This window comes from Malus sylvestris, chromosome 10 (assembly GCF_916048215.2).
Source record: "Malus sylvestris chromosome 10, drMalSylv7.2, whole genome shotgun sequence".
Classification (NCBI taxonomy): Eukaryota; Viridiplantae; Streptophyta; class Magnoliopsida; order Rosales; family Rosaceae; genus Malus; species Malus sylvestris.
This window is the reverse complement of record NC_062269.1, coordinates 23,843,496-23,862,979: the sequence shown is the minus strand read 5'-3', so window position 1 is coordinate 23,862,979 and position 19,484 is coordinate 23,843,496. Positions and strand designations below refer to the sequence as shown.

The window sequence follows — 19,484 nt, the reverse complement described above, 5'->3', positions numbered from 1 at the left end:
CAGTGATCAGGGAAAGTTTGGCCGGTAGTATTTTCATTTCTTGTGGTCAAAGTAATTGAGAAGAATGAAAAATTGAAGGGAAATACTGCACAATGGAAAATATATAGTTTTGTAATTAGTTTAGTTAAGAAAGGATATTGTAGTATTTTTATGTTAAGTCTTGGTTAGAATAATGAAATTTTTTAATTGTTGGTTAAAATTCTATTTAGACTTCAAAGTTTGGCTAATTTTCCAAATTTCCCAAGAATCCTCTCCCGTAAATCCCCGCGAACGTCTCCCTCCAACGCGTCAACCCTTCGGTCCCCCTTCCCTCTCTCTCCCCGAGTCAAAGCCCAGATCCAGCCCAAAGACTGAAAACCCGTTCTTAAGCCCAGTGGCAATCTTGTAAATAAAGCAAAATTTGGTCTGAAATCAGCCCGGTGGCAAGGTTGTAAAGTAATGTACTAGCAAGAGTTTATGAACAGTTCACAAAATGAAAGCTTTTTGATCAAATAACAAGAATAGTTGAAATTGAGTATATCATTAAGTATAATTGATTTGATGTGTAAGGTTTATACTAGTATGTTTTTCATGTACAAAATAGAAGAACATAAACATCTAGTGATTTAGTGATTTAGGATTTTGAATGCATGACTCCAGCTTCTCAAGCTGGTTCTGTGCGTTATCAGATTTGCTTGTCTTATGCAGTACAGCATCGACTTGTGCAAATTCATTTGCCTCGGTTTCTTCCTCGCAGGCAATTTTTTTGGGGGGAATCATCTTAGAAACCAATGACCAGCTGCCTGGCTTTGACTTTGGCCCACAGATGAAGGACAGTAGAGATTCGAGCACTGCGAGAGTGATTTCTTTTACATCTCTCAACTTGTTGATAATGGCAACAGTCTCGGTGTCGTTGCTAAGAGAAGAGAATGTGGATTTGCTTTCGCTTCCCTTAAGATTCTTCATAGCCTTCTGGACTGCCTTTTTAACCATCTTCCTGGACCTCAAGTATTTGTTAACCAGAGCTCCAGATTCACCTCCTCGCGTTCTTCTTATGATCGATTGAAGACCCTGTACGTATGCCTTCGTTTGCAAGACCGCATCCTTGGATTCGAAAAAGCATAAAGTGTAACTTGTGAGTTACAATAAGGTGGACCTGAGATGATATAAAGTAAGACATTTTGGTTAATTTAAAGTTTATTTAAAGTTTCATCTCTTGATCATAATTTGTGTTTCATGTGAATGAGGATCTTAGCATGTGTGTTATGAAGGTTCTGGGTTGTGTCAATCCTACAACCTTGTTAGTTCTATGTTAAGAAATGCATTTGACAGAAGCTGCATTAAGGACGAGATGTAATCACTGTTACATGGCCACTAAAGTGACATTAATCTCCAATCTCAAGTATAAACATGAATATTACATTTTGTAGACCAAGTGGGAGAATGTTAGATTTATCCAATATAAATCGACCTTTTAAGTGGTCTACTACATGTAATAGGAATGTAATATTGGAGAATAATGTTGATTGTGATTTGATCTCTTAAAGATATCAATCCTATATAAGGTGTCTTATATTGGAAATAGGATTGATGGAATCCTTAATTGAATATAATTATAATACTTGACTTGGAGGCTAAGAAAGTAAAGTTTAGGTTTCGTTTATGGATGGAAACCCTAACTTTTAGCCTATATAAAACACCGGTCCCTATAAGCCCTAGAACACAACATAATGCTTCCCATAGAGTAGTTGTATCCGGCTAGGAGTTTAAAGAAGATCCTGGTGTTGCCGTGCCTTACTACTTTTGTGTTTGATTTCCATGGCCGCCATTGGAATCAGGTCAATTACTCATTCGTTTGTGTTTTAATTGTATAACCTCATAAGGCTAACAATTGGTATCAGAGCCGCTAGTTATATAATTAAAACCTATTAGGTTTAATGTTGGATTATATAATATTCTCTTGAACTGCGTGTTTAATCCAAATTATCATTGCATATACTCGGCAACATCACCATGCTGTTTGAATCAGTTCAATTGTTGATTATGATCAGGTTGTATAATTATTCAGTTTTAATCAAGAATATTTTTCACTAATACCATGGTTGCAATCAAGGGAAATTTATTAAGAACTATGCTAATTGATACCCTGATTATTATCAGCAAGACAAGTTGCCTGATTATGCAGTGCATTACATAGCTTTTGCTTGCCAATTGGAAATTGGACTACGCTTAGAGGCCCTTTTGATCAAGCATGAATTAAATTATGGAGTTGAAGCATATAATTTATATATAATATTCTTATAGAATTGAAGCATGAAATTTAAATTATGGTGATGATTGCTTCGAATTCCAAGAGTTTTCCAGATTATACCTATTATAATTACAGATAATATGGTTTAGTTGATAGCCTTTTGATCAGGCATTTTTGTTGCATAAAATATGTTTTGGTCGAACCACCAAAGTCTTGAGATTGCTAGTATTTTGATCAAGCTAGCACATGTAATTTTTATTTTTAGCCAAATTGATTAGTCAAATTTGATTACCACCAATAGTTCTGATAAGGGGATGTTAAAGAATATTGATTAGTTAGTTCATTGGATTAACTAGGACTGGAAACTATGGCATATTTCAGATTTTCTATTTCATTTTTAAAGTGATGTTTTTGGTTGGAATAGTTAACCATGTACTACAGATGTCTTTGTCAAATTTGTAAGCATATGTAAGTATACATTTACATTGGAAAAGTGATGCGGCCTTTCCATTTAGTAAGCTGACCTCTGCCAAAGCAGAGCATTATGTTTCATCGACTCAATTCGGATTTTGGATTTTCATCTTTTCCTTTGGTCTTAATTGCTGACAAGATTTTGTGGTGGATTTAAAAGGTTAGTATTTGGTTCCTGCATAACTTACCTATGCCGTGGCATCTCATTATTTGGAATATTATGTTTTTGGTTCCTTGTTTTGGTGGCATTGAAGAGTTTTCGTACTAGCATAACCAACTGATTATTCATAATCTAGTTTTAACTGCAACCTAATTCTTAGAATTAAGAAAGAGGCGTAACAATTCAAATATTGCTTGACATCTTTCTGAATGTATGTGACAGAATTGTTCACTTTTAGATTGTCTCAATACTATTATTGGTATATGAGCTGTGCCTATGTCTATGATTGTGGTAACATATATTACAGTTATGTTGCAGGGAAGCATATGCCAAGTTTTATGCATGTCAACTATATACCTGTCAGTTAATGAATTTTTGATAACATTCCTATACATGAAAGTAAGTCATACATATTTGGCAACATTTGTTGAGCAAATGGCATGTATAGTGTTACTTGTATGTCTAAAGCATGAGATGACATATTTTTAATATTGCCGTGGGTTTTGGACTATAGTGGATTGTAGTTTTGTTTCCACTAATTTTCACGAGATGTGAATGAATTTTTATGCCATTAATAGACTAATCAATCAGGTTTGTCTACAATTTTGCTTTCTTATCTCAGTATAGTCATTTAAATTATACATGACTAGTTAACTGTTAAAATTGATACATAATTTGTGAATTGAATGAGAATGACAGAAAGCATCCAGTGACAAGAACAAGGGTATTATACAAATGAATAAGGTTTGTAGTAATTATGGGACAATTCTCATTTGTATTTTTATCTATTCTTATATGAGAATTTTGGTTGGTCATATGATTATATATATGTTTACAAAGAAGTCGTGAACATATGAAGGCATGAGGTATGTAATCCATTCAAAGTATGTGGCTTAATTGATAAGCATGCATTTCAAGCATGTATTATTGTTTGTGGTTTTTCCTATGCCTTAAGAATTTAAACAGTGCTTTGATTAGTAAATTTTTATGTGTCATAAGGGGAGAAGAAAAGAAACTTTTCAAGGCTAATGTACGGCACATATTGGAGATGTTTTCTATGGAAGAAAATAATTTTGGTTGTTCCTTTTATTTAATTTGGTATTTACAAAGCTAATGCATGATTTTAATGCTATGTTTAGTAGTTTTGTACTACGGAAAGAAATATATAAAAAGGAAAGGAACATGTTTAACTTAAGAAAACATTTGAGCAATTTTGCTTTTAAGTAATTGACTCCATAATGATAAGTATTGACATTCTTGTGGTGGAATGAAACTTGTTCTATATGTGATTAATCTCTTTCAAGTATGTTGTCAGGTTTCTTGAGATTAATTTAATGTCAAAGGGAGTCATGAAGGAATTAGTGACATTTGCTGGCAAGACTCGAAGCTCGAATTAGGTTATCATAATTTTGTCATTTACAGTTAATTAAGCCAGTGACTTCTTGTATTGTTTCAGGGCGGAGTTGATCAATGTCTTTTCAACTAAAGCAAGCCGCAACATTTTAGTTCATGATGGGACTGTGTTTTGAGTTACTTCGGTCAACTTTGCATCTTAATTAGAATAAAAGGGATAATCTTCTGCCTATAGGTGTGGATTACTTTTTTTAGTTTAATTAAGATGGCATAGTATGAGTTTTATTTCACAGAAGTTGTGAAAATCTTCATCTTGCCTACAGGTGTTGAAGTTTTTCATGAAGGTACTTTTGTGACATAAAATCTAGTACTAGAAACTAGTTAATTTTCTTGCCTACAGATGTAAATTAATTTAGTTTCATGAAGTTTATTGGGATAAAGTTTCATGCCATTATTGACAAATATTTCCACAATGAGCCCCATAAAAGGTTATGGTTTGAAGGCATGGAAATCGGTTGCATCATGACATATTTTGTGTCTTTTCATGAGACTTGTTGATGCAAAGTATTGGACCCATGAAGGTTAATCAAGGATTGCTAAGGTATGCATTGTTTAAATTTTATGCTTGTAAATCTTTTCAATTTGAACTATGATGTCAATTTAAAGGATGAAATTTGACTACTAAAGTTTCCTTTGGACATTGAAATTGAAATGATATGAAATTGAATTTGTTATGGATGCATAAATTCATGATAGATGCACATAATTGTTTCTGGCAGATTGCGTGTCTTGATTTAAATCGAGTGAATGACACGTCTAATACGTTTTTGCAAATTTTCTTAATTTTTTTCCATGTATTTTAATTATGGTGAATTTACTAGTAACCCATGCTCGTATAGGCAGTTTTACTGGCAGATTGGACATGACTTTAGACTACTATTTTGACCCAAAACGACTCTATATTTTTATTTTATGAAGATTAGTATGCCTATTTTGATCAGTATAACTTTGGTAACAATCAAGCTTGTAAATTAATTATGATAAATTCTAAAGTAAGTGTAACTCATTGTTGAAATTCTGTTTGAACTTTATGTTGGTTGCGATGTCTGTTTTATTATGTCTAAAATATAGAGCAATTTTATTTAGGAACACCTTTGAAAGAATATATTAACGAGTGTTTGCCCAAGTGGGAGAATTAGTGAACGAAAATTGGGCTTCAACTCATTAAGTTATTTGCAAGTATAAACTTTGAAAACTTAGTGGGAGTTTTTGAGCATTAAGTGGTTTTACATGAATTTATTAAAGTGTTATTCTATCTTCCATGAATTTGTGTTACTCGAATAACAATAATATGTTTAAGTTGCACGAATGGCTACTTAGTACATGTGTACATATTTCTGTTACTTGCAATCATTTAGATTTCTCGATTGATCATGTTGTTTTGGGGCTCATAAGGACTTAGCATAAATGTGGACTTATTAATACATATAAGATGGTTGTTGGATGCACGTTTTTGGTGTAACCATCAGTGAATGCTTTCATGCTTAGTTGTACCTTTCATTGAGGTAATATGCATTCATTGACTAAGTAAGGCTATTCCCAAACGCATATTTTCAAAATTATGATTTAAGTATTGATTTGCAAATTAAGTAACGATGTTGCAAATCAATGGGAGTTTGAGTTTCGTGTTAGTAATGCCTTATATTTGCAGATGACCTATAAAGTATGTATAGAATCCATGTATTCATATTAATCTCCAGTTGGATTCATTAAGTCACATTTTTCGTGTGCTAGTCAATTATTTGATGAAATATACATTAGATATCAAGTTGTTATCAAATTGCATATTAAATGGCATGACATAGTTTGTGCATTACCTCAGTTGTGAGGATTTCCATCTTGCCCACAGGTGTTGGAAATCATTATGAAAGTAACTGGTATGGTGCATAGATCAGTGTCAAAAACATATTAATTCATCTTGCTCACAAGTGTTGAATTAATTTGTTTTATGAAGTTTTTGGGATATTTTACTTGGACATGTGCCTATTTGGTATTTTTAGTTGTGTTTGTTAGCTACAAACATCGTTTGTATTATTATTGATCCAATGAAAGTGATGCATGATTGTTTTGGAGATGTATTCACACCTGCAGGTTATGATAGTTTCATTAGATGAAGGATATCTGCATTGGCAGATTTAAGGCTTCAAAAAAGTATAAAGTGTAACTTGTGAGTTACAATAAGGTGGACCTGAGATGATATAAAGTAAGACATTTTGGTTAATTTAAAGTTTCATCTCTTGATCATAATTTATGTTTCATGTGAATGAGGATCTTAGCATTTGTGATTATGAAGGTTCTGGGTTGTGTCAATCCTACAACCTTGTTAGTTTCATGTTAAGAAATGCATTTGACAGAAGCTGCATTAAGGACGAGATGTAATCATTGTTACATGACCACTAAAGTGACATTAATCTCTAATCTCAAGTATAAACATGAATATTACATTTTGTAGACCAAGTGGGAGAATGTTGGATTTATCCAATATAAATTGACCTTTTAAGTGGTCTACTACATGTAATAGGAATGTAATATTGGAGAATAATGTTGATTGTGATTTGATCTCTTAAAGATATCAATCCTATATAAGGTGTCTTATATTGGAAATAGGATTGATGGAATCCTTAATTGAATATGATTATAATACTTGACTTGGAGGCTAAGAATGTAAAATTTAGGTTTCGTTTATGGATAGAAATCCTAGCTTTTAGCCTATATAAGACACCGGTCCCTATAAGCCCTAGAACACAACATAATGCTTCCCATTGAGTAGTTGTATCCGGCTAAGAGTTTAAAGAAGATCCTGGTGTTGCTGTGCCCTACTACTTTTGTGTTCGATTTCCATGGCTGCCGTTTGAATCATATCAGTTACTCATTCGTTTGTGTTTTAATTGTATAACCTCATAAGGCTAACAAGTGCTGCAAACGTCCAAGAGTCTGAGAGAGCCATCTAATAGCTCATTAGTCCATTTCTCATTCTGCTCTTGGGCCAAGGCTTGTTGTGTGGGGCATCTGAAGCAACCTATCAACACAACCATACAAGTCACCGATGCTACTTAGGTTATGGTTTATGGATGAGGAAGATGTGGAGGTAGCTTCGGAAGACGTCAATTTGGACAAATGTTCATCAACTTGTTGAACGATCGGGTGTGGCCTTGAGGGGAAGCTGTTAGAGCGAGTGTGGAAAGCCATTGCTTCTTTGTATTTTGAGAGAAAATAGAACAGAAGACTTTGTAGTTAATGTACAATTGAGATTGATGAGTTCTTTCGATATGCATGTACTTATTATATAGTGCTGGTTAAGGGAAGGGGACATGGAATCTCATGCACTTCAATGATAGCAAAAGGTAACACGATTTCGATTTCCATCTATATGTTCCCAAGGCAATGTTTACGCAATGTCTATTCCTACACCAGCACACCACCTCATTAGCTGATTTATTTTGCATATAAAATTCCAGAGGACACTATCATAATGTAACAATCACCCATTCATAACTAACATGTTAGACAACGATCATAAATTAAATAAGCTGTAGCGCGAGTGTCATTCGATCGGGGGCAAACACCATTTATCTCAACGATGCTGATCAACGTGTGTGATAACTTTATTATTCATCTTATTTTGCAGGTCCTTCACATGATTGTTTGCCAAGAAGGAGGCAAGATCCACCAAATATGCATTAGTTTGTTTCATGCTTGTGTTTCTATAATTTACAAAATGTAAGTTGCTGTTTGGTTAGCAAACTAGATGAGTTGGACTGTTCCCTAAACCGATAATGAACCAGCTTAATTTTTCATTAGACAAGCTTTAAGATCTGATTCTGCAATGTTAGTAGTTCATTAGTTTTTGTCACATTCATTATATATTTTGCACATGTTTATTATTTTTCATACAACAATAGTTCTAAACATGTGAATTATTGATTATTGATTATCTTCCTTGAGACAATTTGATACGATCTGCGTAAATCCCATCTGACCTCATTCATACAACAATAGTCCTAAACATGTGATGCTTCTGGTAGTGGAGTGGGAACAGTTCTGCAACAAAGGGGAAGGCTTCTTGCTTTCTCAAGTCAATCTCTGGGTCCTAGAAATCAAGCACCATTTACCTATGAAAGGGAACTTATAGCAATTGTCCAAGCAATCAAGCAGAATTATTTACAAGGAAGACATTTCATCATAAAGACTGATCATCAGTCTTAAGTACTTCCTTCATAGTAGAGCTCACACATCATTCCAACAGAAATGGGTTACTAAACTATTGGGCTTTGACTATGAAATTCAATATGAGAATGGTTCAGAGAATGTCGTTGCAGATGCATTGTCAAGGGTTGCAGGTTCTGATCAATTACTAGAAGAGCCTAGTGATTTTCCCTTGAACCACTGGAATGCAAAGCCATTTCTTACCCTTATTTTGGCTGGATGGATGATATTAAAAGGTCTAATGAGAAAGATGAATGGATCAACCAAAAAATCAAGAAGCTGGGGTACAAACCTCCCAACCACTCAAATTCTGGTACTACGTTGCAGTCCGAGTATCAGTTCGACAATGGACTACTGAAACACAATTCCAGAATCATATTGAGTCCTACATCCTTTTAGAGGTATAAGGTGTTAGAGGAGCATCATGCCACTCCTGCAGCAGGTCATCAAGGAGTCCTTAAGACTTAACAGAGAATTAAGATAGGGTTTTATTGGGAAGGAATGAAGACTGATATCAAAAAGTTTGTGGCTGAGTGTCGAGTATGCCAGCAAAACAAATATGAAACTATCTCTCCTCTGGTTTATTGCAATCCTTGCCCATTCCACAACAAATTTGGACTGATATTAGTATGGATTTTGTGAGTGGACTACCATTATGCAATGACAAATCAGTGATTATGGTTAGGGGTGGGTTCGGTTTTTTGTTTTTTGCCAAAACCGAAACCAAACCGAAATTTCGGTTCGGTTTTTTTTTTTTCGGTTCGGTTTCGTTTTTTTTTTTTTTTTTTTTTTTTTTCAAAAAACGAAAAACATTGAAATTTTAAATTTTAACATATCCAACACAATCATAAAATAAGCATTCTAACTAGAATCAAAGACAATAAAAATAAACATTTAAAGTTGAACTAAAATCATTAATCAAGTCTTCCAAAGTCCAAACTAACAACCTCACAACACAAAAATCATACAAATGACTTAGAAAAATTAAATTGTATGATGTTGTTCAAAGATCAGGGTTGTTTGCTTGTAACTGCATGTTGACAACTTGATTAGTAAAAGTAATGTATGGGTGGATTTATTTAGTGTGTGTTGGATTCTTTTCCATCACAAATTACCCATGTAATCTACCCGAAATAAATGTTTATGGATTTTGTTACATGTTATATGAGAGTAGATTTGGAAAAGAAAGCTGGGGCAGAAGCTGACAGTGCTATGGAGATGGATGTCGGTGCTTCAGGAGGAGGTTTGGTTCCGGAACCTTATATGGGGGAGAAATAATAGGTTAGGGTTTAGAGTTTTTATAGGCCTTTTTTTTAATATTTTGAGCTTAAAGTTTGGCAACACATTGGGTTTAGCACATTTTAACTTACAAATTGGGTTTAGAAAATAATACCAAAACAAATAATTAAATAAAAATAATTAATTTGGTTTGGTTCGGTTTCTAGATCACTAAAACCGAACCGAACCAAAAGAATTCGGTTCGGTTCGGTTTTTCCAATTTGGTTCGGTTTTTTCGTTCGGTTCGATTTTGTCGATTTCGGTTCGGTTTGGTTTTTGGTTTGGTTTTCGGTTTTCGGTTTTTTGAACCCACCCCTAATTATGGTGGTTGTGGATAGACTCTCCAAATATGCACATTTCATTGCATTATCCCATCCATACATTGCTGCTATAGTAGCTCAAACATTTGTGAACCATGTGCTTATATTGCGTGGTATGCCTATTTACCATAGTGAGTGACAGAGACCCAATTTTCTTAAGTGCGTTTGGAAAGGGTTCTTCAAACTACAAATATCAAAACTGTGTATGAGCTATGGATATCACCCATAGAGTGATGCACAAACTAAAGTGGTGAACAGGTGTCTGGAGACATATTTAAGGTGTTTTACTAGTGCTCAACCCAAAAGATGGCTTCATTGGCTTCCTTAGACTGAATGGAGTTACAATACCTCATATCACACCTCTGCAAAGTTTTCACCACTTGAGTTAGTGTATGGTTACCCACCTCCTCACATTGCCATCTATAAGAGTGGTACTGCAAAGGTTGATTTGGTTGCAAGCGATAAACTATTGTCTATGCTGAAAACTAATTTGGAGGTAGCAAGAAACAGGATGAAAATGCAGGTGGATAAACATAAAATTGAGAGAGAACTTGAGATTGGTGATGGATATCCACACACCATTTTTTACTTCTCCCACACTTTTTTAGTTTTTTGCCGTCGGATCGGATGAATTAAAGAAGATCAACGGACAGAAATTAATAAGGGTGTGTGAGAAGTAAAAAGGGGTGTGTGGATAGCACACCCCTTTTTCTATCTAAAGCTTATCCCTTATCAGTTGCAGTCTTTGGCATCTCATGCCTTCCACAAGCTACAACCAAGGTTTTATGGACCCCTTGTTTGAAGTAATATCAATAATTGGACAAGTTGCTTCTAAGAACTCCTTGAAGGTTGTAAATTATGTTGGAGTTTTTTTTTAGTAGAAAATCTCATTGTAACTTATTGTCTTACATTGGTCACCACCAAAAGTTTTCCACACTTCATAAGACTTTGTCCCTCTTACAAAATGATTGGAGAAGTGGACCAAGGAGAGCAAAATAGGGCCCAAACCTTGAATTTGAATTTTAGGGTGTGATATATAATATATAATTAATTATCAAAAGATGGGCATGAGGCTCAACCTCTAATAATTAAATTTAATAATTATTTACTTTGTGACTTTCAGGTGAATAAGGGAAGTAGGCAAGGGGGGAGGCATTGGATAAGCTACAGTAGGCCCCACTTGTGTTGGTTGATGCTTACTAGTTTTAAGTTTAGTTGTTTGGTTTGGATTAAGTTTAAGTTTTTTCATTACACTGATACACTCAATTATGTATGACTTTCGGTTATGTTAATAAATGTCCAATGATTTATTTGTTGTTTGTTTGGTTGCCATTGTAAGTTAGATTAGTAGAACCCCGAAACCCGGAAATTTTCTGGGGTGTTACACTTTCAAGCACACATTTCTGTTGCTTTCACACATACTACAAGTTTACTATTGTTGTGCTTTTGATGCAGATAAAAAGGAAACAAGGATTCAAACACCTTGAAAGGGTGAGGATGTGAAGTATAGTACCGCATCGCAAAGTTAAAAAACTTTGTAAGGGCTCATAAAGATTTGGGCCGACTCCCTTATAGCTAATTGGTTTTAGGCTATAACCTTAACTTCCTTAAAAAATTGACTCCTTCAACCCGTCTTAATATGTAGACCATGACCATGTGTCATCATTGTTGTCTATGATGGATGTAGGGGACATGGGCGAAGCTACATGGGGACAAGGAGGGGCGGCAGCCGCTTCGGTCGCCTGAAATTGCCATTGAGAGTGAGGATTTTGCCCTTCTGGTCCTTTGAACTACCACCAAAATCTATTGTGCTACTTCACTGCTCCTATGTTTTGTGCTTTGCTACTTTTGCATTTTATTTATTAAATACCCAGGCCTCTTGGAATAAAAAAGACATAGAACGGAGTCGTTAAGGAGGGCTACTGTAGATTGCCATTGTTCTAAGAGTCTGTTAAGTTGTTTAATAGTACAAAGGAATTGGGTGTGTAGAGAAGTTTCAAGTCATATGAGGCTCCATTTAAGGCCATTATGAGCCACAGCTAACATATGATGGACAAGAGGTATTTTTATGCAATGTTGAGTGAGGAAATAGAGCCCAATATGTGTACTTATAAGTCACTTGGTCATGCACGTAAGGTGTGTGATGAAACACCCCGCTCAACCGTCTCTCTCTTGAATCCCATGGTCAAGAGCTACGGTAGAGAGAATCCATGGGAAGATACCTTGTATCTCTTCCATAACATGATATCTGAGTCAAGAGGCAATGATGAAAAGCCCGATAATTTCACCATTTCCAGTGCTCTGAAGGTGTGTGCGAGGTTAAGGCACTCACATATGAGAAAATAATACATGGGTTTGTGAAGAAACATGACAAGGTTGTATTGAATATGTTGGTGTCTTATGTCTTGATTGAATTGTATTCCAAATGTTGAGAAATGGACGAGGTTGGGAAAGTATTTGATGAGTTTTCGCAACTGATTTTATTTTTATTTTTATTTTTTATGAAGCGCAACAAAAAGAGGGCAGAAGCTTCTACCCTTTTATAGCCCTTGCCTTGACAATTCCTAGTTTTGCCACTGGTAGGGGAGAAGGTGTATTACTCAGCCTCATTGACGGAATGGAAAAACAAACTTATATTTGCAACAATGGTACAAAATAAGCAGAGCAAGGGTGGATTGGCATCTTTTGCTCAGCTATAAGAAAAGGAGGTGCATTTTTCTTTAATTTGTGTCTAACCCCATCTACATTATTATGAATTTTCTGGGTTTCTGAATGACCTTATTGCAAGAAGCAAGGAACGCCGTATCATAGACTTGAACACATTTTTTTAGCCTCTATATGCCCCTCTAACAGGAAGACCGTCAGCATATATTTACTGAGTAAAGTGTGTGAGAATTGAATCCTCCTTCGAATGCCCTTGATTTGTTGATTTTATTATTATCTCTCTTGAGACAATTGGAATCTTGACAGCCTTGACATGTGATATAATCGATCTGTTTACACAAGCCCTATGTGATCCACTGACCTCGATCATAATTTCAAACGTTGCTGTAAAATTTACCTCTTAGGCTTGACTTTGGAAAATTACAGTTAAACAGAAATGGTCGAATTTTAGTATTGAAGTACTAGCAAGAGTTTAAGATCAGTTCCCAAAATGAAAGGTTTTCGATCAAAGAACAAGAATAGTTGAAATTGAGTATATCATTACGTATAATTGATTTGATATTGTAAGATTTATACAAGTATGTTTTTCATGTACAAAATTGAAAAACATAAACATCTAGTGATTTAGGATGTTAAGGAGGGAGACTCTTGTTTTGATCATTTGCCTAAATAGGCTCTCAAGTCCTTCTTCCTGATCTTGAATGCATGACTCCAGCTTCTGAAGCAGGTTCTGCGTGTTCTCAGATTTGATTGTCTTATGTAGTGCAGCATCGACTTGTGCAAATTCATTTGCCTCAGTTTCTTCGTCGCATGCAACTTTTTTGGTGGGAACCATCTTGGAAACCAATGACCAGCTGCCTGGCTTTGACTTTGGCCCAGAGACGAAGAACAGAAGTGATTTGAACACTGTGAGAGTGATTTTTTCAACATCTCTCAACTTGCTAATAATGGCAACAGTCTCGTTGTCGTTGCTAGGAGAAGAAAATGTGGATTTTCTTTCGCTTCCCTTAAGATTCTTCATAGCCTTTTGGATTGCCTTTTTAACCATCTTCCTGAAGCTCAAGTATTTGTTAACCTCACTTGTGAGAGCTCCAGATTCCCCTCCTCGCGTTCTTCTTATGATCGATTGAAGATCCTGTACATATGCCTTCGTTTGCAAGACCGCATCCTTGGCAGTGCTGCAAACGTCCAAGAGTCTGAGAGAGCCATCTAATAGCTCATTAATCCATTTCTCATTCTGCTCCTGGGCCAAGGCTTGTTGAGTGAGGGGCAACTGAAGCAACTTATCAACACAACCGTACAAGTCTCCGATGCTACTTAGGTTGTGGTTGATGGATATGGAAGATGTGGAGGTGGTTTCGGAAGACCTCAATCTAGACAATTGTTCATCAACTTGTTGAACGATCGGGTGTGGCCTTGAGGGGAAGCTGTTAGAGCGAGTGTGGAAAGCCATTGTTCTTTGTGATTTGAGAGAAAATAGAAGAGAAGACTTTGTAGTTAATGTACAATTGAGATTGATGTGTTTCTTTCGATATGCATCTAGTTAATATATAGTGCTGGTTATTGGAAGGGGACACGGAATCTCATGCACTTAAATGACAGCAAAAGGTAACACGATTTCGATTTCCATATATATGTTCCCAAGGCAATGTTTATGCAATGTCTATTCCTACACCGGCATACCACCTCATTAGCTGATTTATTTTGCATAGAAAATTCCAGAGGACACTATCATAATGTAACAATCATCCATTCATAATTAACATGTTAGACAGCAATCATAAATTAAATAAGCCATAGCACGAATGTCATTCGATCGGAGGCAAACACCATATAACTCAAAGATGCTGATCAACGTGTGTGATAACTTAATTTTTCATCTTATTTTGCAGGTCCTTCACATGATTGTTTGCCAAGGAGTAGGCATGATCTACCAAATATGCATTTGTTTGTTTCATGCACGTGTTTCAATAATGTAGAAAAATGTAAGTTGTTTGGTTAGCAAACTAGATGAGTTGGACTGTTCCGTAAACACAGATAGAACCAGCTTAATTTTTCATTAAACAAGCTTTGAGATCTGAGTCTGCCATGTTATTAGTTCATTAGTTTTTGTCCCATTAATAATATATTTTGCACATGTTTATTATTTTTCATACAACAATAGTTCTAAACATGTGAATTATTGATTATTGATTATATATCTTCCGTGAGACAATTTGATATGATCTGCGCAAATCCCATGTGACCTCATTCATACATTGTTATAACTCGAGCAAAGTTACCTCTGAGCTTTGTGTAATTTCGGGAAAGTACAGTACTAATTAATTGATTTTCATCTTGTAATTTTGGGAAGTTATTTTTTGCATGAATTTCTTATATAAATATTGTAGTAATTGGAACATCCATAAAACAAATGGAAATTTAAGCGGAAGAGTATATCTTTTGTATATTTTGATATCAAAAGTTGAATACATTTACCAAGTTTTTCATGTACAAAGTTGAAAAGCTAATATCTAGTGGTTTAAGATATTGAGAAGAGAAACTCTAGTTTTGATGAGTTGCCTAAATGGGAACTGGAGGCGTTCTTCATGATCTTGAATGCACGATTCTAGATTGTCAAGCTGGTTGTATTCATTGCCTGAACTTTGGAGATGAGATTAGCTTGTCTTGTGTCCAACGACTGACTGCAATCCAGCATCCACCTTTGAGAAATCATTTACTTTTGTTTCTTCCTCGCAAGCAACTCTTTTTGACTGTATCATCTTGGAAACGAGTGACCAGCTGCTTGGCTGTGATTTTAGCCCAAAGATGAAGGACAGTAGGGATTCAAACACTGCGACAGTGACTGCTTCAATATCTCTCAACTTGCTAACAATGGCTACTGTCTCGTGGTCATTGTTGAGGGAGGTGGAATCTCATAGATTTGTTGATCGATTCCCTTGAGATTCATCATAGACTTGTTGATTGTCTATGTCACTGTCTTCCTAGAGGTAAAGTATTTCTTGACCTCACTGGTAAGTGATCCAGATTCACCTCCCTGTGTTCTTTGCATGATTGATTGAAGTTCTTGCACACAATCCTTGGTTTGCGAAAGGGCATCCTTGGCAGTGCTTCAAACATCCAAGACCCTGAGAGAGCCATTTAATATCTCATTAGTCCGTTTCCCATTCTCCTCATGGGCTAGGGCCTGTTGAGTGAGGGGCAACTGAAGCAACGTCTCAACACATGTGAAGATTGAAGAAGAAGCTTGAAGAAATCGAAGAAGCAACCGTAAAGTTTGCAGGAAAGAGAGCTTGAGAGTGTCGGAAGACGAAATTGTATTTCCTTGATGATCAAGTAATCTTACACTTAGCTATATGTATTGGTTTATTACATGGCTTGTAATATAAGCTAAGACTATGGATAATATTCTCTTATAACTTCCTTAACCACTTTTAACAACCTATAACAACTCTGTAACAATCCTTATAACTCCCTATATTATCTTGTGACAAGTGGCAATAGCTAGACCCCTGATATATCTTCACTTGGATCCTTAGCTTTGTCTTTGTCTTTACTCTTACACCCCCTCAATCTCATGCTTAAGTGAACTGAGCATGAGATTACCACAATGTTGCTGAAACAAGAGTGTAGACAAGCCCTTAGTGAGTATATCAGTTGATTGATCTTCAGAAGAAACATGATGTACATGAAGATCTCCTCTTGTAACTCTAGTCTAGCTTAATGTGTTTAGACTGAGCATGAAACACATGATTAGTGTCACGCCCCGATCCCGACATACGTCCAGGATCGACACGTAACATCACCAAATACTTGTATAACTCACATATCTCGTCTCTGGGATATGGCAAATCACAATTCGAGAATCAAATTACAAAGTAATTTTTCGTTTACCTTATGGCTGCATCTAACCTCCTTGTTAGACTGCATACGTACCCTCAATAGGGATCAAGCCATTCGTAGTTCACTTATCACAAAATCAGACATTTATTCCACTAAGTTCAAGCAGAAAAGCATAGCATTCCTCAATCATTTATTATAACATGTCAACATGTAATTCCTGGACTCAGGCTACATAACCAATCCCCATGAAAACATGATTTCTCTCCCATCCAACATATAAATCATTATGTCTCATCATGATATCGCAATTCACAACACACATCATATTTAAGAGCCGACGAAACACTAAACCATTCTCTAGCCGCATTAATTAATTAATTTGATCAAGTACATATCTTCTAAATTCATACCTTATGAAATCATAATCGAATCATAGAAAATCCCGAATGAGTCACTCAGACGTCCAACATCTTTTCTAACTCAATTCACAAGACTCTCGAAACCATTGACACAAATATATATAAAACTAATGCTAGAGTGACACAGTTAGGCCAAGCCTACTCCTCCAAATAATGGGATTTTAGGTCGCTCCATGAAATTCAACAACCTCGGGTTCCAGACTACTCAACGGAACCAACCCAAATATGATCGCCTATAAAATGTACCAGGCACAACCAATCATCATCACCTCTAGAATGTGTATGGTCCCCCATCGCGGATATACCAAGCAGAACTATAGGCATAATCTCATTGTGTAGATAATGATCACCCATTGCGGATATACCAAGCATGATCACCCCTAAATACATATGGTCCCCCATCGCGGATATACCAAGTAGGACCACATCCTAGCTCTAGGTAGTGAACACCCATCGCGGGTTAACCAAGCAGGGTCAAGATAACCAAGTAGATAGTGACCCCCCAACACGGATTAACCAAGCAGGCCCATCCATGTACCACGGCTACATGGTGCAGTTAGATCAACACACAAACCACTTACCCTTATCTCATCCACTATGATTTACATCGTAATCACTTGCACTATTAACTTCTCATGGCCACTATCTTATCATACAAGCATAAAAGTTCTACGTAAACTTCTCATAAGATTTTGGGTTCACATCATCATAAAAACAATCATTCACATCATACATATCTAACCACATTTCATAAACGTTTCCAAACTACAGTAGATTCATGGTTACTAAACATAGATCGATGCTAAAATAAAAATAACAATTCAATAGGAAGCGCATTTAATCAACAAGTATAACTCAATATGGTGCCACTAATACATATACTCGAGACACACGTCAACTAGGAACGACACGTCATCGTGATGAGCCAACTAAGCTCCATTAAGCCTCAACAACATACTAGAGGTAAGCAACCTCAAGAGTAGAGCACATTGACTAGAACGTCAACCGTCGATAAGGTAGGTCCATTAAGGTCAACAACCTAAGGTTATTCAATCCGGAAGATCCGCACATCAGATTTCCAATCTGTAAGTTCTCAAAGGTCCAACAACTGATAACTAGGGTGTTCACAAAATTGTACGACGAAACAATGATCAGATTGTCATCAATCATACAAACAAGTGGCGGTCCAATTTGATCACCACCCCAAACAATTGAATTTCGAGAAACCGAGCTAGACATAGGTTCACAGGGTCACTAGAAGGTATTTGGTACTTAGACAATGCTCATGGACGGTCTCATGCACCGCCACACACGGTGGTAGCCAAGGTGGAAGGTTTAGAAACCCCGAATTTTCAACATTAACTAAATGAGCTCAAATTTACATGGTAGCTAGAGCTCAATAAGGGAAACACTTTTCACAACTAGGCTGATGATAAATTCTAACCGGAAATCTTCGAAATTCACTGGAGAAAACTGGATATCTAGGGTTCTAAACACCCAACTCTAAAATGAATACAAAAGCACGAACCAAGCATATCAACTTGAAGATTATGAAGAGTAGATGAAGTTTCATACCTCACTCGAAGGAAATGGTTGCCGGAATCACCGGAAAAATGACAAAATCGCCGGAAACCCATGGAACTTTGCTGCCTCGAACTGGAAAAATGGATAATAAAATGGAAAATATAACATCACAGAGATGTAGGGCTCGTCAGGAGCTTTCCATGGACACCAAGAACACCCAAAATGGAGCTCGAATGAAGGAGATATGAATGGGTCAAGTTGGCAGGTTAAAGGGTTGAAATCGCCCCAAAAAGGGGTCAAAATCAGACCCCTCCTTCTTTTTTTCTTTGTTTTTTTTTTTTTTTAGAAACCTTCCCCCCCCCTTTTATTTGATTGGTCATTCTCCTTCTAGCTAATTGGTCCTCTTATTTTTGCTTAAATCTGATTAAGCTTCTTCCTTGTGGAAGTTTAATCGATTTAAAATCTATAGTTTAGTAACACAACTTCAAATGTCCGTAATTATACCGTTATAATCCGGACTCGCAAACGGCTTTCGCCAATACGTTCGTGGTTTCGAGATCTATTCGAAAACGCTACTTGTGACCTCGAAAGGTCAACGAGTAAATAATAATTTTCCAAACTTCACTATTCGTAACTAGTTTAATTGAAATCTAAATTCAAATAAATTAATATAAATTCTTGAAAAATAATATAAAATCTCAATAATACAAATACGTAGATTATAACAGTGTAATCCATGAAATGCTATACTATCGGGGGAGGTTGTATCGAATTTTTTGTACAAATTTAAGCTTAGGGTTTTCACCATTTAAGTATTTTTGGCTAGCTAAAAAAAACACCAGGAGGCCTAGTCGAATGTTGAAGCAGGCACAGAGCGTACGTTAGGCCGCCTCCAAGATCAAGATTGTGTATGACCCGCGACATCGTGGAGCAGCTACCTCACAGTAGCATAGCAG

General features: G+C 36.1%; 1 protein-coding gene and 1 pseudogene across 4 annotated transcripts; both read right to left on the bottom strand.

Annotated features, from left to right (window-relative positions):
• Positions 1 to 504: 504 nt before the first annotated feature.
• On the bottom strand, positions 505 to 7,463 carry LOC126585751 (uncharacterized; annotated as a pseudogene).
• A 5,798-nt stretch (positions 7,464 to 13,261) lies between these two features.
• On the bottom strand, positions 13,262 to 18,792 carry LOC126585749 (uncharacterized). Of its 4 annotated transcripts, none has more exons than XM_050250250.1 (2): positions 18,580 to 18,792; positions 13,262 to 14,199 (listed from the first exon to the last, which is right to left on the bottom strand). In XM_050250250.1, exons 1-2 carry the CDS (start codon positions 18,639 to 18,641, stop codon positions 13,359 to 13,361), a joined length of 903 nt encoding a protein of 300 aa, XP_050106207.1. In that variant the 5' UTR covers positions 18,642 to 18,792; the 3' UTR covers positions 13,262 to 13,358. The 4 variants fall into 4 exon arrangements, 1 of the variants encoding a protein (XP_050106207.1); XR_007610634.1 differs by lacking the exon at positions 13,262 to 14,199 and adding an exon at positions 15,169 to 15,870 and having other exon boundaries at positions 18,580 to 18,665; XR_007610635.1 differs by lacking the exon at positions 13,262 to 14,199 and adding an exon at positions 15,169 to 16,358 and having other exon boundaries at positions 18,580 to 18,662.
• Positions 18,793 to 19,484: the final 692 nt, after the last annotated feature.